Consider the following 26,363-nt stretch of genomic DNA (forward strand, 5'->3'; position numbering starts at 1 on the left):
TTTTGATTTTAGTTCTCAAATTTTACTTCACACACGATCGCAGGCGGAATCGCTGCAATTTCAAATGGTTGCAAAATGCGAGGCACGTTTTGCAATGCTATTACTTCTAATAGCACCCCAATCGCACTGCGATTTTGTCGTGTTTCAATCGCAGAAAATCGCACCGTGGTTGCACAAAAGAAGCTCATGTGCCTTTTTGTTGTGATTGCAGCACGATTATACGAAAATCGTGGAGTGATTGTGTCCACGTTTTTCAGCCATTTGAAATAGTGGGGCGATTCAGCCCGCAATCATGTGCGAATGCAGCCTTAGATCACTGGGCTGATCTTCAAAAAGGAGATAAAATTTGTCACCCAAGAAATTCTGTGAATATTCACTTTAATTATTCGAACATGTAAAAAGCGTGAACAAGTGAACAGAAATTTGCTGTTGATATATCTGCATTAGCCTTGTAATCAAAATAACAATATGTCTTTGGTTAAGAAGGTAGTTACTCTCACAAAAACGTCACAAGTATGTGTCAGTATATGGAGAACCAGCAGTTCATATCGGTTCCACTGAGAAAGTATACAAATGCTTTAGGTTTTCAATATACTATTTGTTTTTTGTCTAAGAAGTACAAAAATCATGTTTCATTTTTGGCTTTAAATAATCTGATGTTTCTCACACCTTTTACTCAATTACTATAAGTTACTTTAACAAGGAAAAAAAAAAAACACAAAAAAAAACACACAAAAAAAAAAATTAAAATTCTAAATAGAATTGAACATTTTGTATTTGAGGACTGGAGATAAATAAAACGGTTTATTTAGGCTCAAGAATCTGACAACGCTATTAAAATATTCTGGCAGTAAATGTTTGCAAGGACAAATACATAACCAATTCATAAAAATATGAAACCTGCTGAGCAGAAATATACTTTTATTTGTATTTAAAAAGGTCCATTAAAAGTAAAATGTATGAAAAAATAAAATGATAAAAAAAACTATCTTACAACAAAATGAACTACAAACATATCTGACTGTCTGGACATACTGTATTCGTGTGAGGTGTATGAAGCCTAGTACAGTTGACAGTATAATATGGTAATAGTGAGAATTAAAAAAAAGTCACATTGCAACAGACCTAAGAATAATGTAAACACACACATTTATGTACAGCTATGAATACATTATGTTATTGGTTAATAAACTAACCTTGTAAATTACTAAAGAACCCTACACAAGACATTTAGTAATAAATACCAGTCTGGTGGATGGGTACTCCAAATCTCCAGCTGCTGCTGACAGCCAACGCTTTCCTCTGCTGTACACCGTGTTTCTAAACTCACTACAGGACATGGACATAGTGTCTGGTGGGTAGAATCACAAAGCACAGGATTGTCATATTGTAGGTGTAAAATTCTTCAGCCACCATAGCTCTGCAAGAAAGCAAACATGTGAGCCAGACTGGTAGATATTACTGATCTTCAGGGTGTTTATAGTTGTTTTTGCCTACAGACAGGGTCATTTTAAAACTGGGAGTAAGAATGACTAATGGCATGGTAAGAAAAATGCTAAATGTTCTCTTTAAAGAATAGGAGGAGTTCTTTAACCAACTATACAAAGTTAGTGTTTTCAAGAGCTCTACCTTACCTTTCACTACCAAAAGTTTATCATTAATTCAGCTGACATCCATTTTCCTTGTGAAGATGTCACACATCCTCTCCAGCTTACCACGACACATAGATAGGAGTGCCAACTGCAAAATCTTAAAAATTCTAATGAAGCCTTCAGCTAAATAAAAACCAGGTACATGAAAAAAAAAAAAAATCAGTGTCTTAGGCTGTCTATAGATGGGCGATTTTTTTTGGATCAGCTAGCGGACTGAAAAAACCCCAAATATAAACAGATTCCCGATCCACGCAGGAGAGGCGGATGGCGGACACCTTCCTGCTGTTTATTTTGTATTCTGACAGCAGGGACTCTTCCACTGTCAGAAACACTGATTAGTGCTGCAGCAGCTGATCAAATGAAAGTTTTCCAACATTCCCATTGGACAATTCCTGTTACACCATTTGAAGAAATTTTTATCCATCTATGGACTCTCGCTTGATAGAAGTCAGTCACTGCAGAACTAGCTACATTTTGATCCATCTATGGCCAGCTTTACAGCTAGCTTTATCTCTAAAGCAGCTTCAACCATGTAGAAAAGCTTGTGTCCTGCCAGCAGCTGCAGATTGTGACTCTGCGTGAAAGCATTGTTCTACCTGCAGAGGCCCAACATGCCCCCCCTACAGAGTCAAACCTATGGCTATCCAATCAACAATGCTCATACTCTAAACCGACTGAAGAGCTCTGGTTCTGACTCAACAGAGTTCATATCAGACCTCTGCAATAAGATTGTTGCTTCCACAGAGAACGAGGGCCCATCTCTGCTGCTGCTGGTGACAGGCCTTTAGAAAGAAAATTAACTAAGGTTTTGAACACTCTTCATTATTAAGCATCTGTAATGTACAGTATTTAGCTTATTGGTTAAATAAATTAAGGTTTCTTTGGAATTCTAACAAATGAATCATGGGTATATTTGTCAAAGGGTAAACATAAACCTTTCTGAAGCAGATTAGCTAAAAACAGTGACCTGGTAAGAAAATAGCTGCAGAAAGCTTACTATATTCTATATCCTTCAAAAACAATTCCTCTTACACTGTTTGAAGGATAAGTTTGGGCAGTGCAATTGTATACCATGGCAAAGCCTCTGGCATGGTTCAATGAAATCGATTAGATTAGATGCTCAGACCAGATCCAGAATAAAACACAGGCAAAAACTGAAGAGGAAAAGGTGAACTGCAGACACTAATGCCGTGTACACAGGATCGTTTTTTCAGACGGACTTTTTTCATCGGAAAAAACGATCCTGTGTGGGCTCCATCTGACTTTTTTCCCCATCAGTGTAAAAAAATACAACAGGTTTTACATTTTTCTAATGGAAAAAAAAACGATAGGAAGTTCCGATCATCTGTGTGGAATTCCATCGGAGAAAAATCCACGCTCTTGGCTCGTCGTAGTGTTTTACATCACCACGTTTTGTACGATCTGAATTTAGTCTGATAGTGTGTATGCAAGACTGAGGAAAGTCAGCTTCATCTGAGTTCCAATGAAAAATTCCATCGGATTTTATTCCATCGGAAATCCGATCGTGTGTACGCAGCATTAAAAGGCACCAACCCCTATTTATTGATCTAGTAACATGCAACCATTTTCCCTGTTGCAAAATAACCAGAGAAAATAAAATAGCATAGGCTTCATTTAACTTATTTATTTTCAGCACTTTTTGCCATATGCTCTATTTGGTTAAAGTGTAATAAAAAGAAAAAAAAATGGCCCTGAAAAAGCTACTTTGTACAATACTGTATATGAATGAATCCTTTTTTGCTTCGTTTTAGGACGTTGTAAAAAAAAAAAGTGAAATGATTACGTGAAAATTATGAACTCTAATTGCAGTCTTTAAGTAAAAAAACATTCAACATCTTCGCGGTAAATTTTTCAAGGGTTTCTGTTTTCATGTCTCGATGTTCCTTTTTGGCAGTAACGCGTCTTACACAAGACCTGATTAAAGAGAAACTGAAGATATTGTCCAATCCACTACTACCTTCAGATAATGCAAGAAAAAGGTCACTGGACATGCGGTCTTGGTTTAAGAATTAATTTCCCCGTCTGCAAAGACAAAACAAAAATAAAATATTAGTACAAGTGTGAAATGTGTTAAAGTGGTTCTAAAGCCTCATTCTATGCATTAAAGTGTTACTAAACCCACAACAGTAAAAATCAGTCTGTATGTGCAGTAGAGCTGCACGATTAATCACGAAAAGATCGCAATCTCAATTCACCCTCCCCCGCAATCTCCAGGCTGGATGACCCGCGATTTTCGGGTGTGGCCATAGTAAAGTCCCTGGCTTCGGCCTAGCTCCGGCCATCTTGGTACACCCGGCGGCGGCTGTCTTGTCAGGAAGTGACGTTTTGTCGCCGCCATCTTGCTCCACCCCACACTCCTGCACAGTAATGTTAGTGAGAAGGGGCAAGCAGACATCTTGTTACACCCAACAGAGTTTTAAATTTCACAGTTATTTTCAACACAAAAAACGGAGCTTATGTGCTTAACCACTTAAGGACCCATTCACACGATATACGTCAGCAGAATGGCACGGCTGGGCACAATCACGTACCTGTACGTGTCTCTTTAAGTCCAGCTGTGGGGTCGCGAGCGCGCCGCCGGCACGCTCGCAACCCGAAGCTCCGTGACCGTGGACCCGATCGCCGCCAGTGTCCCGCGATCGGTCACAGGAGCTGAAGAACGGGGACAGGTGTGTGTAAATCGCTGATCGCCCCCATCAGTAGCAAAAAAAAAAAAAAATATTAATAAAAATACAATAAAACTATCTTCTATTTTGTAAAGCTATGAATTTTGCGCAAACCAATCGATAAAGGCTTATTGCGATTTTTTTTACCAAAAATAGGTAGAAGAATACGTATCGGCCTAAACTGAGGAAAACTTTTTTATATATATTTTTGGGGGATATTTATTAAAGCAAAAAATATCGATTTTTTTTCAAAATTGTGGCTCTATTTTTGTTTATAGCGCAAAAAATAAAAACTGCAGAGGTGATCAAATACCACCAAAAGAAAGCTCTATTTGTGAAAAAAAAAAAAAAAAAGACGACAATTTTGTTTGGGAGCCACATCGCACAATTGTCAGTTAAAGCGACGCAGTGCCGAATCGCAAAAAGGGGCAAGGTCCTTAACCTGCATAATGGTCCAGATCTTAAGTGGTTAAATACAGTATATGTAAATCTGACCGACTGTTTACATGTTACATTTTAAAAGTAGCAAACCTTACATGCTTGCTAATGTGACAGAACTCCTCAGATTTTCACATTTAGTTATGTGAAAATCAGAGCTGTGCTTTCACATTGGCAACCATGCAAGGTCAGCAGGTTTGCTGCGGCTTTTAAAATTTAACATGTAAACAGTCAGTCAGATTTACATATACTGTATCCAAGCATATAAGCTCCGTTTTGTGTTGAAAATAACTTTAAATACATTTTTTTTTTGAGAATCATGATCTTCATTTTATGCAAAAGAATTGCGATTCTCATATTTTCCCAGAATCGCGCAGCTCTAATGTGCAGTAGAGCATGCTTGTGTGGAACCTAAGGGTTTAATCCACATTGTGTAAAAAGGCTGTTTTATCCTATCTTCTCTGATTCTCCTCTTATTTTACTGTCCCCAAGCCATCTGCTTATAGAACAGGGCCTTGGAGGGCACTCCGCACATGCTCAGTTTGGTGTGTATTATTTTTATTTGGGAGGGTGCATGTAATCTCAGCACTGTCAAGACAGAGGGTCAGCTTTTACCAGTACCTTTGCTGGACACTGATATAAGTCATAATACCGATGATGAGAAAAGATATTTAGCAGTTTATATTTATTAAAATAATTGCATTTCCATGTTTTGTGTACTATGGGAGACCAGATATAGTGAATGTAGGGTAGTAGTAGGAGGGGGGAGCCACACTGTCTGTATCAATGGAAATTGTCTTCTGTTTTACTATTTTATATGGAGGAGTTGAAAGCAGCACAGTCAGAGGGGGTTCTCACATCACTTACTTGTATACAAGATATAGCTGAGAAAAGCTGAAGGATCAGAGCCCTTCTAGCTTTCATAACTGAACAAGCAAAAGATAGAAGGCAGTTAGTTGGCTGGTTGAAAGACAGAAGCCATGCACAGCGCTCCCAATTCATCAATTTCATCAATTCCCCTCTTACGCGGAGTTAGAAGGATCAGCCCAGAAACCTGCCTTTAGCCCCTCTGCCCAGCCCAGCCCACCCAAGTGCAGTATCAATAGATCACTGTCACTTACAAAACACAGCACACAAAACTGCAGCATTAGCAGAGTCATTGAACTGATCCCTGCTAGCACTAACAGTTATTTTTTTTGTAGCGATTCAAGCAGTCGCTGACAACCAGGTGCACCTTTACCTCTGATCAGCACTAGCTGCACCTATAAATTTAGTGGCCAAAATATCCAAACAGAGGTACACTAGTGAAGAGGTCTACACATTGCTGAGCATGACACATAAGAGCAAAGGGAATACCTCACCATCATATTCAGGCTCAGTATACAAACCCGGAAAGCAGCGGCACCCTGACAGCTCTGACGATGGAGTAGTGGTCCCTGCTAAGGTCAGGCACACCCGACCCCGTTCTTCTGTTGCCGAGGTGTAACCGCCGCATGGTAGTACCCCACAGCCACCAAGAATGCAAAGACAGGCACATAAAGGCCCTAGTGCCCTTCCTGATGAGTTTGCAAATTCCGATTGGCAGCTCCCCACTTCTGCAGCGCCCGTACTTCCACCATTCACTGGCCAACCCAGAAATCAGGTGGAAACAGTGAATTTTAGTACCTTTGACTATTATGAGCTATTTTTCACGGAAGATCTGTACAGATCTATTGTGGACCAAAACTATTTATACACTGGTCAATTTGTCACCACAAATCCAAATTTGACCCTTGCCAGAGAATTTGCCTGGAAACCTATCACGGTTCCCGAATTTAAAACCTTTCTGGGCCTATCCCTCCTCATGAGCATTACTAAAAAGGTTGAGTTGCGGTCATATTTTGGTCCACTGACCCAATTCACCATATGCCGTGTTCTGTTTTCATGACCAGAAATCCATTCAAGCAAATCTTGCGGTTCATGCATTTTTTTTTTTTTTCAAATTCTCTTTATTAATTTGTTTTCAATCTGTTACATAATATTCTTCTTAAATACATATATTATATCCCTTCTATTACATACATTTAATCTCCCTACCCCAATTAAGATCCAGTCTCAACATATTTCCTTTATCCACTTATAATTGAAAGTGTGTAAGAGGCCCCCTTTTCCCAAGCTCCTATCCTGCTCTATTTTGCTTTTATCCCGCTATCCTCCTTTCTTGGCTTATAGTTTGACCATTTTTGTTCTTTTATCTCGACCTCAGGGTTAACTTAATATGCAAAGTTGGAAAGGAGGACCCCTAGGGGAATAGGAGGGGAAGAAGAAAAAAAAAAAAAAAAAGAGAAAAAAAAAGGTGGGAAATTCCCTGGTATTCAAAGGGTGTCTTATAAATTAGCCCAATTTAGGGCCCCCATTAGGATGGGGCTGAACCTACAACTCCGTACCCCCTGCCGTGTCCCTGTCTCTAAGGTGCTAAATAATGCCTATAAAAGGAAAAAAAAAATTGTAAAAAGTACTTTTTATGTTAACCCCATCCCGTATTTATATCCCCAAATTATTTCATGTGATTAATGTGTAATTAGTATAGTGCCAAGTTTTACACCTCTCCAAATATACCGTGTATGCTATATATACCCGTGTGTGATAGGAAAAAAAAAACATTGTTAAAAGGGAGTATTAGACTGCCCACTATGGGGCTTTAATTTAGAGGGGCTGGGTTTACCGCCCCATACACACCACTGTGCCCCAATCTAAAGTGCTTGTGCATTCAAACTCTAGGAAAAAAAAAAAGAGGGAGAACCCCCCTTTTTAACATGGGAGGGGTGGACTTCAACGACCAGATGATGGCATCATACGTATTTGCCTGTAAGGCCAGACACTGGTATAAAAAAAGTGTCTGTATACTTATTCCAATTGGCTCCAATGAACGCCTATGTGCTATAGTCCATGGGTGCTCAACCTGTGGCTCTCCAGCTGTTGCAAAACTACAATTCCCATAATGCCTCAGCCTTTGGGAGACATGCTTGTACCTGTCAGCGGCTTGCAATGCCTCATGGGAATTGTAGTTCCGCAACAGCTGGAGAGCCACAGGTTGAGCACAAAGCGTTCGGAGATCATCACAGCCTATCTGTTTCCAGACAGTGCTGTGGCCCAACTACCCAATGCAAATACAGTGAAGCTGGCTGCACGAGAGGCAAATAGCTTGGGGTGACTACTCTTCAAAATGGGGTCATTTTGGGGGGGGGGGTGAGTTGTGCCATCTTGGCATTTCATGGCCTCTAAAACTGTGATAGGTAGTGGAGGAGTGAAATCAAAAATTTACACCCTTAGAAATCCTGAAGGCAGCGATTGGTTTTGGGGGTCCTGTACGAGGCTTTTTATTTTGTAATGTTTTCAATGGACTCAACATCCCTCTCAGCAAATTCCTTGAGGTGTCTAATTTTTAAAAAGGGGTTTGGATGGGTTTTGTACTGCCCTGCCATTTTATTTTAATATTTTTTTCTGTCTTGTTTTGTTTATGTAGCAAAAAATTAAAATCAAAAACCACCAAAAGAAAGCTCTATTTGCGGGGAAAAAAGCACACACATTTTTCTTGGGTACATCATTGCATGACTGCGCAATTGCCAAATTGTAAAAAGTGCTCTGGTTATTAAGGGGGTAAATCCTTCCCGAGGCTGAAGTGGTTAAACATGCCGGTATAAAGTACAAGCATCTAAAAGGCAACAGTTTCTTGTAGAGACAAAACACTTCAAGGGTAAATAAAATACCACCAACTAAAATAATAGGCAGAGCATGTAATACTTACATCATCACATGACATGTTATACTCTGCTAGCACAGTACGACATCTTGCTGCTATTCTGAACCACTAGGTTAAAGAACAAAATCGAAAATTGAAATGTAAATAAAAAAATAAAAAATAAAACTTTTTAATATGGCATTTTGGGATCTCTCAAAGCCTAGACTGTGACTTGTATGAATCTTAGGCTTCCTTATCATTAGATAATGGCCATACACAACCCAAGCTTTTCTCATGGGAAAGAAAAAAAATAATCTATTTACATAGCTTATCATAGCTGCATTTTTTGGGGGGAAAAAAAGAACAGTGTGAGGGTCTCATTTCAGATGGCCGTTCAACCTGAGAAAATCCAGCCAGTAGCACATTTAGTTTCCTGGAGTGACAATGCTTACTCACTGAACTGCACCCAAGGGGGAGCGGCATTGTCACCCTAGCACAGGTAGTGTTTGCCCAACAGAATACCTCCCCTTCTTTTAATGTTTTGTAGTGAACAGCGGTAAACTGGGAAGGACGACAACATTGCTTGAGAGGGCACTACAGAATGCCCAGGACAGCACTTGATTTTTGGCAGGACCAACAGTTATTTTTTGAAACTATCAAACAGATGTAACATAACACTTTCAGGTCTATTTAACCACTTAAGGACCTGCTCACGACTATATACGTCCTGTTTTTAAAGATGGATATCTCAGTAACGGCAGCAGCTGCTGCCACAACCGACATATCCATCTTTACTGTGAGCGGTCCTGTAAAACGAGAACGGTGGTCTTTGCGGCGGATTCGACGCAAGATCACCGTTATCGGCGGCGGGAGAGGGCCCCCTCCCGCGCCCTCCGCCGCTTACCGGAGCCGTCGGTAGCGATCGGGTCCTGTCCCCTGGGTAACGAGTGAGGGCAAGATGGCCCCCAACCGTCCCCATAGCATAGCGTAAGTGACGTCAAAACGTCACTTCCGCCCATGCTTCTTAAAGCAATATTTTCTAGTTGTCATTTTTTCAAATGTCAATTTTTTTTTAGTTTTTTGCATTTAAGTCTAAATATGAGATCTGAGGTCTTTTTGACCCCAAATCTCATATTTAAGAGGCCCTGTCATGCTTTTTTTTCTATTAAGGGATGTTTACATTCCTTGTAATAGGAATAAAAGTGATACATTTTTTTTTTCCAGTGTAAAAATTTATAAAAATAAACAAAAAAAATATATTTTTTAAAGCGCCCCATCCCGACAAGCTCGCGTGCAGAAGCGAACGCATACGTGAGTAGCGCCCGTATATGAGAACGGTGTTCAAACCACACAAGTGAGATATCACCGCGATCGTTAGAACGAGAGCAATAGGAGCATGTGATAACAGAGTCATAGAGGCTCCCCCTGCATGATGACGTGGTGTACGTGACACACGCACGTCTGAGGGACGAGCCGCCCGCGCTACGGATCCGACAGAGCAACGGGAGATGGGAGGACAGAGACCCGGAGGTGGCCCTGCGGCAATGGACACGCCGCATAGAGGGAGCCCACCGAGCGGATAGTCCACCCATCCCGCGGATTACATCTGCGACCGCCGCTCTCCGGTAGTCACTCACCTTCCGTCGCACCCCGCACTTCCCCATGAGACTGGAGGCAAGGTAAGGCACGGAGGAAGAGCAGGGAAGCCCCCCCTCGTGGCGTGGTGGTGGGCAGTCCCCCCCGCTCCCCTGCACACAGCGACCACAATTTACCTGCTCAGGAAATGAAGGAGTGAAATCAACAGCACACGGCAAACTGGTAATACCTAGCCTTCCTTTTTTTTTTTTTTATTGTCTCTCTCCTTCTCTTTTTTGGCTCCCTTTCATATGAACGGTATTATAGCAAGGGGAGTAAACCTGTGACCTGCCTCCCATTAGTGGAGACAGGGTAGGAGAACTGCTGCATGGGATGTATTCTCAGATCCCCTTGGGATGGTTTCAATAAGTGTATGGAGGGAACTATTTAAAAGGAGACTTTGTGCTACCTGGTAATCTCGTGAAACATCGGAGGGGCACCTGTTTTTAATGCTGTCCGCACCTGCTTTATACAACTTTATGTACACTTACCTGCAATGGAATTAATGCACCCATGAGTTGACAGTTTTACATACTGCGGACACTTACCTTGGCGGACAAGTAGAAAAGTACCAGATTCTGCTCCTGACCCTACAAACCATAGCTAAACCCAAGAAGGGAAAAGCCCCAAAGCCCTGGGGGTTACCAGAGGGGACGGCAGGCAACTTATCCCATTTTTTTTTTTAAGTTAGGTGGGATACGAACCCAAAATAGGATAATATTTTATTTTCCTAAATAACGACCCAATTTTAGCAGGACCCCAAGTCCTCAGCCTACACATTCTGCAAATTTAGAGGGGCGGTGTCTGTGACCTGAAAGACTTTAGATCCGGCATCTATAAAAAAACCTCAGCAAACGCAGCGTATCTCAGCAAATTTTCGGGGGGGCTGGGAGTACAGCACTAGCGGTTAGTCTTTAACAAAGCCCCACTATACTTAAAGCATAGACCAATCTACAAAAAAAAAAAAAAAAATAATAAGTGGGGGGTTTTAAATACGGCCCGCCCCATAGGTTCGCTGCTTCCCGTAGGACGCAAGACTCTCTGCAACGGTAAAATCTTTAGAAAAGCCTCTAATCCACTCAGGGGCTGTTTCACCCTTTTACCAGTGGGCGAGCAACCCATTGGGTATAAACCAATCAGAGTACAAACGGATGAATCCTCAGATCCTTCCTCAACCTCGGGACATACCTGGACATATCTGGTGTTAAATTCTTCGCAAGAAATAATTAATACCCCCGAAATTTCATTAAAGTGCCCCCTAGGGAGGTTTAAAAACCCCCTTAAAAAGGAGGGGGGGGGAGCCCAGCTCTCCATCCTCCGTTCAAACTGGGTAAACGCACTAGAGCGATAAAGAAACACAACATGAATAGATCAACAAGGGGGGCTGCCCCTAAAATCCCTAAAGATATCGCCACCACCAGTACGATTAGACACTACATGACGCCTGAAGGCAGTGCCAAGAGCCCAGGACTGGCAAAAAAAACAGAAAAAACTGGGACAAATAAAAAGGGAATAGGGGGGGCGGCAACCCCAAGTGCGGATACGTCAGCTGAACTCGAACATGTGGTCAGCCAAATGGAAGACCACAGCTCGGATTCTCATATTCCCACTAAGGGGGAAATGGACACTATGCTAAGGAGATTGGAGGATGTAATAAGACAGGAAATCAGCACACTAAGAACGGACTTATTTCACACGCTAGAACGGGTTGAGGAAGCTGAGAAAAAGATAGAAAAGCAGGATCTTGAAATAAAGGAATTAAACACCCAACATCTAAATATGAAACAAAATCAGAGGCTGCTGCAATACCGATTGGAAGATTACGAGAACCGTAACAGAAGGCAAAACCTAAGGCTAAGATCGGTCAAGGAGGAGAAGGGGGAAGACCTTAGGAAAATTCTCAACGATCTGTTCCTCCCCCTCCTAGACAACGGGATGGAAGGTCCCCTAAAAATAGAACGAGTACACCGAGTGGGAAAGTCTAGGGAGGGAAGAGGCAATTGGTACAGGGACATAATAGTCAGGTTCAGGCACTTCGAAGACAAAGAGGAAATCTGGCAGAAACTGAGAAGAAAGCCTCCCTTATCATATGAGGGGATGGAGATCCAGATCTACACGGATTTGGCCTGGGAAACCCTGTCTAGAAGAAGACATTTAAAACCCTTATTGGAACAGATGCGGAAATCTAACATAAACTACCAATGGGGTTTCCCGGCCTGTCTGATAGGCTATAAAGAGGGAGTGTCAGCTAAACTAACATTTCCGGAGGACCTGGGGGGGTTTTGCCGTAAACTGGATATCCCGGTAATTGAGTTACCCGAATGGGTTGAATAGCGATTAGAAAATAGCTGCCCCCAGGGGTGGCCTTTAGGGATGGGTATTGAGGGGCGGGAGAGGCGGGAGGGATGTAGGGCGGGCGACTAGAGAGGGGAACAAGGTGGTGCGGATCTGTATCCCCACACATACAAGATCGATCCCCCGGGGAATTCCGAGGGACAATGTGTGGGAGGGGCGCTGGGGGCCACACCTCATCCAAAAGAACCGACGGGTAGGGGCTACCGAGGATCCCCACGGTTCAGAGGCGATGTACTGGCCTAGGCAAGGGGGGGGGGGGGGGGAGATGGAGGGGAGGGTTTGGAGGGGGAGAGAACATTCCCCCCCTCCAAAATAGGGAGGGAAAAGGGGTTATGGCTCTCAAGGGATCTCTTAGAAAGTTCAGCACGTATAAGGAAACGATCCAGTAATAGGAAATGACAGAAGTGAAATTTTTATCCTACAATGTAAAGGGTCTAAATTCAGCTGTCAAAAGATTAAAAGTTCTGGCCGAGCTTGAGCAACTCAGAGCGGATGTGGTATTTATTCAAGAATCTCACTTGACCATTGACGCAAACATTAAATTATACTCCCCGGCGTATCCCGTTTGGTTTTATGGTGACTCCATCTCCAAACGAGCAAGGGGCGTGGCTATCGGGTTCACAAGAGGCTTTGGTTTCACGCTTGAGGCGAGGCTGACGGACCCCGAAGGGAGATTTTTATTTCTCAAAATAAAGTTCGAAAATGTAATCTATACTCTAGCAAATATATATGCACCAAATGTACACCCAATCCAATACTTAGGTAAAATTTTGGGCAAACTGAACAATTTTGCTGAGGGATACATAATACTGATGGGGGATTTAAACTTTGTATTTAATCCGACAGAAGATAGTACGTTCCGAGGGAAGGCGACAAAAAATGAGCATTTGCAGAGAATCAAACATAAGTTACACGAACGCCAATTAGTGGACGTTTGGCGGATTTTTCATCCAAAAAAACATGACTACACATTTTTCTCCCCTCCTCACGGAACGTACTCTAGAATAGACTACATCTTGGCGGATCACGGGCTGCTGGACTCTATCACAGAGACTGAAATTGGAATCATGACGGTGTCAGACCATGCTCCAATAACAATGAAAATTGTATTATCTACACAAATGAGGCAGCGGCCGGTGTGGCGCCTAGATGATAGCCTGATCCGAGATGAAGGAGGGGCTAGAAGAGTGGAGGCCGAATTAAAACAATTCTTTCATATCAACGAAACAGCGGGGATTTCCAGCGCAACCCTTTGGGAGACGCACAAAGCGTATATTAGAGGAATTTTAATTGCCGAGGCCGCTAAAAAAAAAAAAAGAAAGGACAAATAAAGCCAACTCCCTGAGGAAAGAGATAGAATCCCTAGAAAGTAAACACAAAGATCAAAGATTAAAAGAGACCTACCTTAATCTAACCCTGAAAAGAGATGCACTTAAGGAAATCATGGAACAGGAAGCAAGGCACAAACTAAACTGCATCTCCAAGGAGAGGTACATATGGGGTAATAAACCAAGTAAGCTGTTAGCCAAAATGGCCCAAAAAAAGAAAACTAGGAACTACATTGAAAAAATTAAGGGGAAAAATGGGAACTTGGTTCATGCAACTCCCGAAATCGCAGACAGTTTCAAAAACTATTATGAGGAATTATACACAATAAAACACCCAGGTTTGCAGGAAGGGGAAAGGGAAGAAAAGACTAGAGACTTTCTTGTAAAGGCAGGACTTCCTAGATTGGAGGAGATGGAGAGTTTGGATATGGATCGCCCCATAACCGAGGTAGAAATTAAAATAGCATTAAATACCACTACGGGCGGAAAAAGCCCGGGCCCGGACGGGTTCTCAACCATGTACTATAAGAGATTTAGCAATATACTGATTCCAAGGCTGTGCAAATACTTTAATGGGCTAGGCTCCGAATTCGAAGCCAGCAGTGAAGCAACAGCGGCCGTGATCGCGCTAATTTTGAAAGAAGGGAAAGACAGCACTCTCTGTTCGGGATACAGGCCTATTTCGCTGTTAAATGCAGACATCAAGCTGTTTGCCAAAATCCTCGCAGGTCGCCTGAAGGGGGTTATGCACTTCTTGGTGCACCCCGACCAGGTAGGATTTGTACCCAACAGAGAGGGCAAAGACAATAGCCTAAGGGCAATTCTCCTGCTTCAGACCATTAGGCAGAATAAATCCCCCGGTCTACTCCTGTCAGTTGATGCTGAGAAAGCTTTTGACAGGGTAGACTGGGGGCTCATGATGGAGACCCTTACTACCATGGGAATAGGATATAGGATGACCCGTTGGATTAAAACACTGTACCTCCATCCTACCGCAAAAATTAAAATAAACGGAACGCTATCGGAACCATTCGAAATGAAAAATGGAACAAGGCAGGGGTGCCCCCTGTCACCCCTTCTCTTCATACTATCATTGGAGCCACTGTTGGCTACTATCCGTAAGGACCCCGATATCAATGGAGTAGGAGTAGACGGGGAGGAACATAAATTATCGGCCTTCGCCGATGATATTTTATTTTATGTAACCAACCCGATCAAATCCATTTTAAAGCTCACCAAAGTATTGAAACAATACGGGAATATTTCTAACTTTAAAATAAATATAAATAAATCAGAAATTTTGAATATTAATTTAAATAAAAGTGAGGTAGGATTAGTAAAAGAAGTCTGTGCCTTCCCCTGGACTAAAAAACTAAAGTACTTAGGTATTAAACTTGCAAATACAGTACAGAAGATGTATAAAATAAACTATGTTTTGCACCTGGGGAAAACAAAATTGGAGGGAACTGGATTAGGAAAGACACAGTGCACTTAGGAGATATCATAAATGACGGAGAGATAATGACCTACGGAGATTTGAAATCCAAAACGGACTATTGGAATCTCGATAGGTGGCATTACTCCCAGCTGCATCACTTTGTGCGGCACCTCCCCCGCCCACTACGGACGGAGGCGGAGCTGACTCCACTTGAGAGGATTTGTAAATCCAAGAATTCAAAGGGCACTATCACTAAACTCTACGGGATATTGGTCAAGATAGGGACTCGGGGAGAAGCACCCTTTATAGATAAATGGGAAAGAGAGTTAGGTATCACGAGAGGGACAAACACTTTTCAGAGGATCATTCAACTAACTCACTCATCTGCTGTAGATGTTCGCACAGCCGAAGCAAATTACAAGTGCCTCTCAGGGTGGTACATCACTCCTGATAAAGCTAATAAATTTAAAGCAAGTCAGTCCGCTGAGTGCTGGCGGGGTTGCGCAGAAATAGGCACGATGGCCCATTTATGGTGGCTATGCCCAAAAATTCAAAGCTATTGGGACACAATATTGACCCAAATAAAGGTTATAACGGGGGAGGAGATAAAGAAAGATCCTTGGGTCGTGCTCTTCCACGGTAGTCTTGAAGGGGTAAAAAAATATAAGCAGTCTTTACTACCCCATCTCTTAAATGCAGCGAAGAGACTCATACCCAAAAAGTGGCAGGAGAAGGAAAGCCCCCATGTCTGGAACTGGATAGACGAAGTAGAGGAAACGTACAGGGCAGAAGAACTAAGGGATAGTCATCTGGAAAGGAATGGGGAATATCGGGAGAAATGGGCAAAATGGAAGGAATATAAACAAACATGGAGCTACGCTGAAAGAATCAGGGTCTGTTAGGAACAGGAAATGTGCAGGTGGACATTAACCCACATGCACTTCCTGTTCGCTCTTTTATTGACTATTATCAGAGGGACATACAAAAATAGTTTCCTTTGCTGAACTTGTTAGGGGATATCTCAGAGGAGAATAGGACGAGATCCCTGGGAGCCATGGGGGGGGGGGGGGGGGAGGGGGGGGCGTTAATAATTGTAAAAAATTTCTTTTTTCTGTTAAATGTCATTGGGCTTCGACCAGCAGGGTGCAGGGTTAATGCCTTTCTGCCCTACTGGATGGCCGATATAGAAACCGTAATACTTATGATTAAGGAATAAAAAAAAAAAAAAAAAAAAAAAAAAAAAAAAAAAAGAATGCAGAATAAATACCACATATGATGCAAACCACAACTTGAGACGTAAGAAGCATCAAATCATGAGCTGGTCTCTGGAATTTGGTAAAAGAAAGCTGAGGTGGTAAAAAAAAAAAAAAAAATAAAAAAGAAGAACGAGAGCAATAATTCTAGCCATAGACCTCCTCTGTAGTTTAAAAGATGCAACCTATAGAATTTTTTAAACGTCGCCTATGGAGATTTTTAAGGGTAAAAGTTTGAAGCCATTCCACGAGCGGGCGCAATTTTGAAGTGTGACATGTTGGGTATCATTTTACTCGGCGTAAAATTATCTTTCACACTATATAAAAAAATTGGGCTAACTTTACTGTTGTCTTATTTTTTTATTCAAAAAGGTGAATTTTTTCCAAAAAAAAGTGCGCTTGTAAGACCGCTGCGCAAATACGGTGTGACAAAAAGTATTGCAATGACAGCCATTTTATTCTCTAGGGTGTTAGAAAAAAATATATATAATGTTTGGGGGTTTTAAGTAATTTTCTAGCAAAAAAAATGTTTTAGTCTTGTAAATGCCAAATCTGAAAAACAGCCAAGGTCCTTAAGTGGTTAATAGGCCAAAAAGGAGCAAGAAACCTTTACTGTTATGCTGTACATACACTTTAACTCAGGAGGTAGCACTGAAGGAGGTTAGCAAACTGCTGATAACTTGATTGCCTGGCTGCTTCTAGCATAGGTCAATAATCGATAGCTTAAAAAGAAAAAAAGAGGCAGTGGCTCAGCGCTATTATACACAGATCACTTTTCTAATGACCTGCCAGGAGAGGAGAGACCATCCTTACCTATATTGAGAGGGATGTAACCCTGTTACAATGCTAAACCAGAATGGCAGCCATTATGCAACAGGCAAACAATTACCAGCATACCAATTTATCAGAAACTTTATAACTGAAGTATGAACCACAAAATAATTTGATGAATGTGTGAATTACTACAAGCTGGAAACTAGCTCAGCGTACAATATGGTTGCTATTTACTCCTTCATCCTGCAGCAGTTTGCGTTGGGGGTTCACGCTGTGGCCACCTGTTCTTTAAAGTTCTGATTTTATATTTTTATTCCATGTAGTGAAAAGAATCCTAAAAAATGCTTTGCACAGCCCCCGAAAAAAATTTGAACGTTGCATCACATGCTTACTTACCATTAAAGGGTCACTAAAGGAATTTTTTTTTTTAGCTAAATAGCTTCCTTTACCTTACTGCAGTACTGGTTTCATGTCCTTATTGTTCGTTTTTGCTCTGAAGTAGCTGTAATTCTGCTGTGATCTCCACACTTCCTGGTTGTCTTTTTCCTTATAACCATCGTACTGGGAGCTTTTCACTGTAGGTCTAAGCGGTCATTACTGTGTGTCTAAAACTTAACAGAACCAATCAGATTCATTTTAAAAACAAAACAATGCCCTGGATTTGTTTGTTTTTGTTCTGTGTGTCTCAATAATTCACAGGAACATGAAAACAGTTTAAAAGTGAAACTAACCTACAGGCACATTATATGATTGATTTTTTATCTATTTGTAATCATTTTTAAAAGGAAGCAGTTAACTTTTATGTCTCTATACCCTGTAAACAGTCATTTCAGCAAAAACATTTTTTTTCCTTTAGTGACCCTTTAACAGAAAAATCAAGTCAAATAATTACTTGCAGTATATTTTGCTGCCGTTTCACAAAAATTATCACTATACACATGCCTCTGTAATTTAACGTATATCTAACCCCCCCCCCCCCCAAATGAAATATATTGTAACCTGGCAGTTCTCAAATGAGGTGGCATATTTTTTGCAGGCCTCTCCCCTTTATTTTCACTTCGTAATAATGAAAAGAAAAATAATATTATTTTTGCTGTCTGCTTAGCTCACTGGACATAAAAAAGACACTGCATTTCTGGCAAGATTAACAGGTATTTTTCTGTACATGCTCTTAGCCTAAAAATATAAACTAACACATCCACCACATCCAAGAATGGGAAAACGTCAGTTTGGGTTTAGTCGTTCTTTAAGAATGCTAGTGAATTTAATTTACCTTCATTACTTGCAATAGCAGTTTGCCAAGCAAAATATTTTGATGGCAGTGGCAAACAGAATAAAAGGATACATTGACGGTGCCACAACTCTCTTGTGGATCCCAGCAAAAAAGAGTCCTATTAAAGTTATGCAGCTAATTGTAAAGAAGGGGTGGTTCCACAGCGATGTGAAGAATGACACCTGTTAAACAAAAGGACACAGCAGTATAAGAAAGATTACAAATAATGTTATGAATAATGCTTTTAAAAATGTATCAGAACTCTAAAATTTGACTACATTCCAGACAATGACATTTCTCCTCCTATGTTGATTATATAGTGGTTTGCCCAGGGGTGCATTTCTACAAATAAGCTTTCTGAATAGACTACAGCCAACAATCTGGGCCAGATAGATAGAGACAGGAGTTAGAGAATACATATCGATTCTAGTGGGAAAAAAAGTTACCGAAATTTATATTAAAATACAAAAAAAAAAAAAATCCTCACATCAAGTAAAAATATGGGGCATTTAAAACCATGTTTGGTATATTGAAACAATAATATATAATTCAAACAACTGGTATGAAGCTATTGGTAAAGTCAGAATATGGAGTCATATCAAGCTTCCCACATGCTTTAACAAGACATCTTAACTTAATGTCAAGGTACTGTATACTTTTGTATATATATGCATTGGGGGTTTGGGTGACGGATATAGGAGATTAGGCATGTTGTCCTCCAATACGTTTCCTAAAGTATCTGAAGTCTAGACGTTAGCAGGGACAGCTCTCATGTCTATTTGCACTAATGTACTGTGTTGGACGAAAGCTCTAAGAAAACACTTTCTGGTCTGTCAGAACTGCAGATTAGAATCCTGGTATTTAATATTGTGCTGAATTAAACAGGGAACTGTGGAGGGTATGGGAGCAGCTGGCTCAGGCTCTCAGCGGTGTGCTGAGAGGTTGAACCAGCTGCCTGCAAACCCTGGATCAGCTATGTGAAGTCAACCGCCAGTGGGCTTTAGCCCACTGTTGACTGATTCTGGGTCATAGTAGTGGAAAAATAAGTGAACTCCTGTGACCCAAATGCGAAATTTGCATTAACATAAGATTGCCAAAGATTAAGATTACACATTTTTGATTTTTTGTTTAACAAGTACCTGCTTCCACTTCCTCAATTCTGGCCTAGGCGAGGATGACATCAGTTTAGCCCTCCCTCCCCTGAGCCTTTAGCCTCCTGGGACACGTCACAGAAGGTTGCAGGAACAGTCTCAAAGCACCACGCAATCTCGCACATGCGCAGTAGGCTGAGAGACATCAGGAAGTCACAGCTGGCTCTCACATTCAAAATGGCCTCACCGGGGGTCCAAAGCCTGGTGAAGAATCAGCTTGCGTGAAGACAGCGTCTGGATTCCATTGCCTGGTAAGTACCTGTTTGTAGCTGCTGATTTTTTATTTTTGAAAGTAAATTTCCAGTACAAAGAAATATAAATAGCATTTGAAAAGAAAAAAACAGAAATACCTTCTGTGTTTCTGGGTCTATTAACCAATTCCATGCGCCGGTTGCAGTACAAACGGAAACCACAATAAGAATCACTAAAAAAAGGGAAAAAAGTTTAAAAGTTATTCATACCAAAATATCCATTCCCGAAACAGACACGACAGTACAGATCTGCGATGTCTATGCCATCTGAATAGGCAAGTAGATGAACGTTAAAGTATATAGAATAGTATATAAACCAACATAACATTAGTAAGCATCAAAAATCACTGGTGCAATGCCATTCCCTTGTCAAACTACAGCATCCAAACGCAAACAAAAACCCTAAAACCAAAATTAACAAAACAAAAAGGGGAGCAGGATCTCCAGGAAACTCTTGAGCTAGATGAAAGGCACTCGATAGCGCTTAAATCTTTCATGTGTCGTTAATACTTCCATTATTGAGGCAAAATATAAAGTGCTATTGAGATGGTATACGGTACTGGCCAAATTAGCTACCTATGTTCCAGGGGTGTTCACTGTGTTTACAGGGCTGTGGTCGAGAGGGGACGGCATATCATAAATGGTGGCAGTGTCCTAAGGTGAGGCGTTTTTGGATTAGAGCATATGGGCTTATTTATCCCCTTACCCAAGTTATTCTCACGAAGACCCCTTTCACACTGAGGTGCTTTGCAGGCGCTAGAACGCAAAAAATAGCGCCTGCAAAGTGCCCTGAAAAAGTGTCTCTATTCACTCCAGTGTGAAAGCACGAGGGCTTTCAAAATGGAGTGGTGCACTAGCAGGATGGTAAAAAAGGTGCTAGCAGCATCTTTGAGGCACGGTAGGAGTGGTGAATATGCCGCTCCCGAAAGTACCCCTGCCTATTGAAATCAATGGGCAGTGCCGCCGAACAAGCTTTTAACCCTTTCTTGGCTGCTAGCATGGGTAAAAAAAAAAAGCCCCCTGCTAGCGGCCGTATAGTGTCACGAAAACGACGGTAAAGCGCTGCTAAAAATAGTGGCAATTTACCGCTGGCGCCCCCAACGCCCCAATGTGACAGGGGTCTATGTCTCTGAGACACGCTTTTCTGGGATGCAAGGTGGAGACAGCCTCAAGGAATCTGAGGTGACTTGTGACCTTTATATTTGTATCTTAAAGTGCAGTGTAACGGGAGGGCCCGTGGAACCCAGAAGCTCTTGGAAAGTATGAGAAACCCTTGCTTCAGCTTCCCTGGACCCTCTTATGTCTAAAATTATCCTATGTCCACTAGGGGCATAGGATGAAATTATCCACAATATATTCCAGGATATCTGTAAAGGACTAATTACTGTTTGTTGATTCTGAACTCAACCTGGCTGCCTATGTAATGCAAATTGAATCCAGACTAACTTCTAAAGATCTTCTCTTTGTAGATTGGGCCAATTGACCCTGCAATTGTGTGAAGGTGTATTTATGATAATGTGTATTGTAAGTTAGTAGTCGGCCAGTCTAGGGAACTCAAAGGTCAGGTCTCGGAGTCATGTATTGACACTCAGAATAGTGTGTATTGGGGGCTCGTTATGTAACCATTGTGTGATGTTGTGGGTGGATCCGGGTCATATCTCCTGTGGTTACTGCAATATCCTAAATGGTATATAAGAGCCTGCATTTCTCAATAAAGGGTCATTCCTGCTTGAACTTCATACAGAGCGTTGTCTCATATCTGGGGGAGAATTATTCTTATGGGTCTTGCTCGCCTGACTGCGGTGTGTCGGTAGTTGCCTTGTGTTCGGATAGGGAATATCCTTAACAGCTTTAACCCCTTTCGTATTTGGGGTGCTGTTACATTCAGTCTGGACTGACGTGTGTTCCTAAAAATCGCATGCACCACTTGAACCTAATCACCCTGATATCTTACAAACGTTATATTATATAAAAAAAAACACACACACACAGGGCTATTTTTCTGACAGAAAGCACTGGAACGCAGTTTCATGACCTCTGCCAGAGAACGCCCCATGTCCTGTATAGCCTGCTGCCCTAGCCTGTAAAAAAGGACTGGAGGCCGCGGAAGGATCAACCATGGAGGCACCTCTGCCAGAGCACTCCCCTCCATATATACATACACACACACACACACACACACACACACATTATAGATATATTTGTTCCCTGTTTTGTTAAATGATCACATACCCTCTAAGCTCCTTATGCAGCTGATAAACAGGGAGCTGGGGGAGGAGAAAACACAGTACATTGAATTTCCCAGTGAATGGCTGTGCAGAGGGGGCGTGTCAGCAAAAGTCTGATCTGAAAATATGTGTTTAATAAATTGTTGCGCAAGTATTGTGCAATATAAAAATTTGCAACCGCCACTATTTTATTCTCCAAGGTCTCTGCTTTCAGAAAATAGATGAGTGTTTGGGGGTTTAACCACTTGACAACCAAGGACGTCATACGATGTCCTTGAATTTGTGCAGTGATATCTGAATGATACCTGCAGCTATAAGCATCATTCAGATATCACCGTCTTCAGCCGGCGATTCTCTGCACGATAAGAATGATCAAATCTGCAGTTCCGCCGCTTGATCATTCTAATAGGCAGGGGAAGGGGACGTCCCCCCTCTCTGGGCTCTCCCGTGCCATCGGGGGCCCGGAGAATGAATCGGCCGGCGCTGGCTGGGAAGCATAGAAATTACTGGTGACCACCGGAAGAAAAAAAAAGCCGCAATCGCGGCTGTCGTCATGAGATCGGTGAATTTTTCACAATCTCATGCTTGTAAGCCTGGAGGAGAGATGTGGGGTCTTATTGACCCCACATCTCTCCATAAAGAGGACGTGTCACAGTGATTCCTATTACAAGGGATGTTTACATTTACATAAAAGTGATCAAAAGAAAAAAAAATATGTAAAATAAAAAGTGTAAAAAGTAAAATAAAAATTAAATACAATTTTTTATTTTTTTAAACGTCCCTGTCCTGGTATCTCGCGCTCAGAAGCGAACACCCATGTAAGTCCCGCCCACATATGTAAACGCCGCTCAAACCCCACATGTGAGGTATCGTCGCGTGCGTTAGAGCAACAATTCTAGCACTAGACTTCCTCTGCAACTCGAAAATAGTAACCTGTAAAAGATAACTTAAAGCATCGCCTATGGAGATTTTTAAGTACCGAAGTTTGGCGCCATTCCATGAGTGTGCACAATTTTAAAGCGTGACATGTTGGGTATCTATTTACCCGGTGTAACATCATCTTTCACATTATACAAAAAAATTGGGCTAACTTTACTGTTTTGTAATTTTTTTAATTCATGAAACCATTTTTTCCCCCAAAAAAAGGCGTTTGAAAAAATTATTGCGCAAATACCGTGTGAGAAAAAAAGTTGCAATGACCGCCATTTTATTCACTAGGGTGACTGCTAAAATTATATATATATATATATATATATATATATATATATATATATATATATATATAATGTTTGGGGGTTCTGATTAATTTTCTAGGAAAAAAAAAATTTTGATTTTTACATGAAGGAGAGAAGTGCCAAAATAGACCCGGTGGGCAAGTGGTTAAAGTAATTTCTAGCAAATTATGCAGGATTTTAATGTGTGTGGGAATTTTTTTTTTTTTTAATTGCCCCTGTAGACAAAGTGGTTAAAAACAAATAAAGCAGCTTACTTCTCCAGCGTCCAGTTGCTGGCTGTAAACATGAAACATATTCAGTAAGTCTTCTCTCAAAAGCTTTCAGATCTGAAAAAAATAAATATTACATTAACCCCTTAAATAGGGAAGCACACAACCTGTTATGTTACACAAATCTTTAAGAACTAATGGGAAAAAAAAAAAAAAAAAAATATGGTTGTTTGCTAAATTTTAAGTCTGTTAAGTCTGTATAAGGCCGGGTTCACACTAGTGCAATGCGAATTTCAGCTCTGTTATCTCTGCAGAGATATGAGAGCTGTTCAGCAGATCAGCTCCGTTTTAAAATGCGAATTTGGAGACCTGGGAGAGGGGAGGGGGAGGGGGAAGTGTATTGAGGTGAATGAGACAAATCCTGAAGAGAAATGAACACATCTGCGAATTAGATGCGTTCCCATAGAAGATAATGGGCCTGAATTCACACCTGAGCCGCACCGCAATGCCTAGAAAAGGCACACGTTTTTTCGGCAATGCGCAGTGCGAATGCATCGCACATATGTGAACCAGCCTCATTGAAAACAATGTATTTTATAATGTTATGCGAATTGGATGCGGTTTATGCCACAACCAATTTGCATAGGTGTGAATCCGTCCTAAACGTTTCTGAACTGTTTTAACTGAAAACAATCTTTATAGTCCTGCTACACAGCAGATGTCCAGAACCTTCCTACAAAATGCACTTTAGTTAGCCCCTTCAATTCCTGGCACTTTTACCCCCTTACTGCCCAGGCCAATTTTCCACTTTCAGCGCTGTCACAGTCATACAAAACACTGTACCCAAATAACATTTTTATCATTTTTTTTAACTCAAATAGAGCTTTCTTTCTGTGGTATTTAACCACTTGCTTACTGGGCACATATACCCCCTTCCTGCCTAGGCGAAATTTCAGCTTTCAGCACTGTCACGCTTTGAATAACAACTGCGCAGTCAGTTGAGCCCCGTGGCTCCCAAACAAAATTGACGTCCTTTTTTTTCCCACAAATAGAGCTTTCTTTTGGTGGTATTTGATCACCTCTGCGGTTTTTATTTTTTGCGCTATAAACAAATTATTACTTTTTTTATTTTTATTTTTTACTAGTAATGGCGGCGATCTGCGATTTTTGTCACGACTGCGATATTACGGCGGACACATTTTAGGGACCATTCACATTTATATAGCGAACAGTGGTATAAAAATGCACTAGTTACTGTATAAATGTGACTGGCAGGGAAGGGGTTAACACTAGAGGGCATCAAGATGTTAAATATGTACCCTGGGAGTGATTCTTACTGTGGGGGAGGGGACTGACTGGGGGAGGTGACCAATGGTTGTCCCTATGTACCATTGGTCTCCTCTCCCTGACAGGATGTGGAAAAATACGTATCGGCCTTAACTGAGAAAAAAAATTGGGATATTTATTATAGCAACAAGTAAAAAACATATATATTTTTAAATTGTCGCTATTTTTTTGTTTATAGCGCAAAAAATAAAAACTGCAGAGGTGATCAAATACCACCAAAATAAAGCTCTATTTGTGGGGAAAAAAGGATGTCAATTTTGTTTGGGAGCCACGTCGCACGACCGCGCAATTGTCAGTTAAAACGACGCAGCGCCGGAAGCTGAAATTTCGCCTGGGCACAAAGGGGGTTTATGTGCCCAGTAAGCAAGTGGTTAAAGGGGGCCCAACGGTACGGCCCCCCCCGAACCCCCGTTTAACTTACCTGACCCCTCGAAAGTCCTGCGCGTCCACGTGATCCTTTTTCGGTTCCCAGCCTGGCCGTTGATTGGCTAGGCTGGACGGAGTGATAGCAGCGCAGCCATTGGCTGGCGCTGCTGTCAATCACAACGGATGATGCAGCGCACCGTGGGGGCGGGGACGAGTGATACAGTCGGCGGCTATGCCCGCCGACTGTATCACGGGAGCGTGCTCGCAAAAGCTTTCCACCATGCTAGCTCGCATGAAGGTAGAAAGCTTTTGCGAGGAGGAGCCGAGACAGCCGCCGAGGGACCCCAGAAGACAGGGTTCGGGGACACTCTGCAAAACGAGCTGCACAGTGGAGGTAAGTTTAACATGTTTGTTTAAAAAAAAAAAAAAAAAGTTTGCCTTTGGTGACCCTTTAAGAACATTATCATCGCATTGTTATGGGTAAAGTTATGCTTTAAAACAAGACAACATCACTTGCCAGTTTAGAATTATTTGTTGACTTTGCTAACAGAAAAAGTTTTGGTTTTCGAATCTAGAACAATAATGGAATACAATTGGTTGATTCTGTTATTTTTTAAATATAATATTATTTGGCTAACCAAGACACCTGTGTGCTCTCTTCACAATACAAACTTCTCAAGCCAAAAAATAATAGCAATAACAAAACCAAGTTCTGCTTGTAAAAGAAGAGAAGTGTGACCAACCATGAGCAGTGAGCACATACTCAGCGCGCACACGTGAGGTCAGAGTCAATGGGAAGCCTGGACTATTCAGAACAAAGTACACAATGTCCTCCCGTACAACTATCATATTGTAACACAGCTGATACCCCCACACATAATAACACCCCTCCCCTTCCCCTATAGCGCACCTTCAGCCTGCTCCAGAGAGTTCATCTCTACCTGCTCTGTTTACTTCACCTTACTTCCTGATCAGCTTCCACCTCCACGCGTTCCTATGTAACGCTGGCTACGATTGGCGGA

At 41.6% G+C, this 26,363-nt stretch overlaps 1 protein-coding gene across 1 annotated transcript; it reads right to left on the minus strand.

Moving 5' to 3' along the window:
• Nucleotides 1–3,282: 3,282 nt before the first annotated feature.
• On the minus strand, nt 3,283–26,363 carry CNEP1R1 (CTD nuclear envelope phosphatase 1 regulatory subunit 1). The gene is made up of 6 exons (XM_040328720.1): nt 26,252–26,363; nt 23,674–23,745; nt 20,056–20,129; nt 18,627–18,736; nt 8,565–8,619; nt 3,283–3,695 (listed from the first exon to the last, which is right to left on the minus strand). Exons 1-6 carry the CDS (start codon nt 26,274–26,276, stop codon nt 3,654–3,656), a joined length of 378 nt encoding a protein of 125 aa, XP_040184654.1. The 5' UTR covers nt 26,277–26,363; the 3' UTR covers nt 3,283–3,653.

Source organism: Rana temporaria, chromosome 11 (genome assembly GCF_905171775.1).
Source record: "Rana temporaria chromosome 11, aRanTem1.1, whole genome shotgun sequence".
In the NCBI taxonomy this organism is placed as follows: domain Eukaryota; kingdom Metazoa; phylum Chordata; class Amphibia; order Anura; family Ranidae; genus Rana; species Rana temporaria.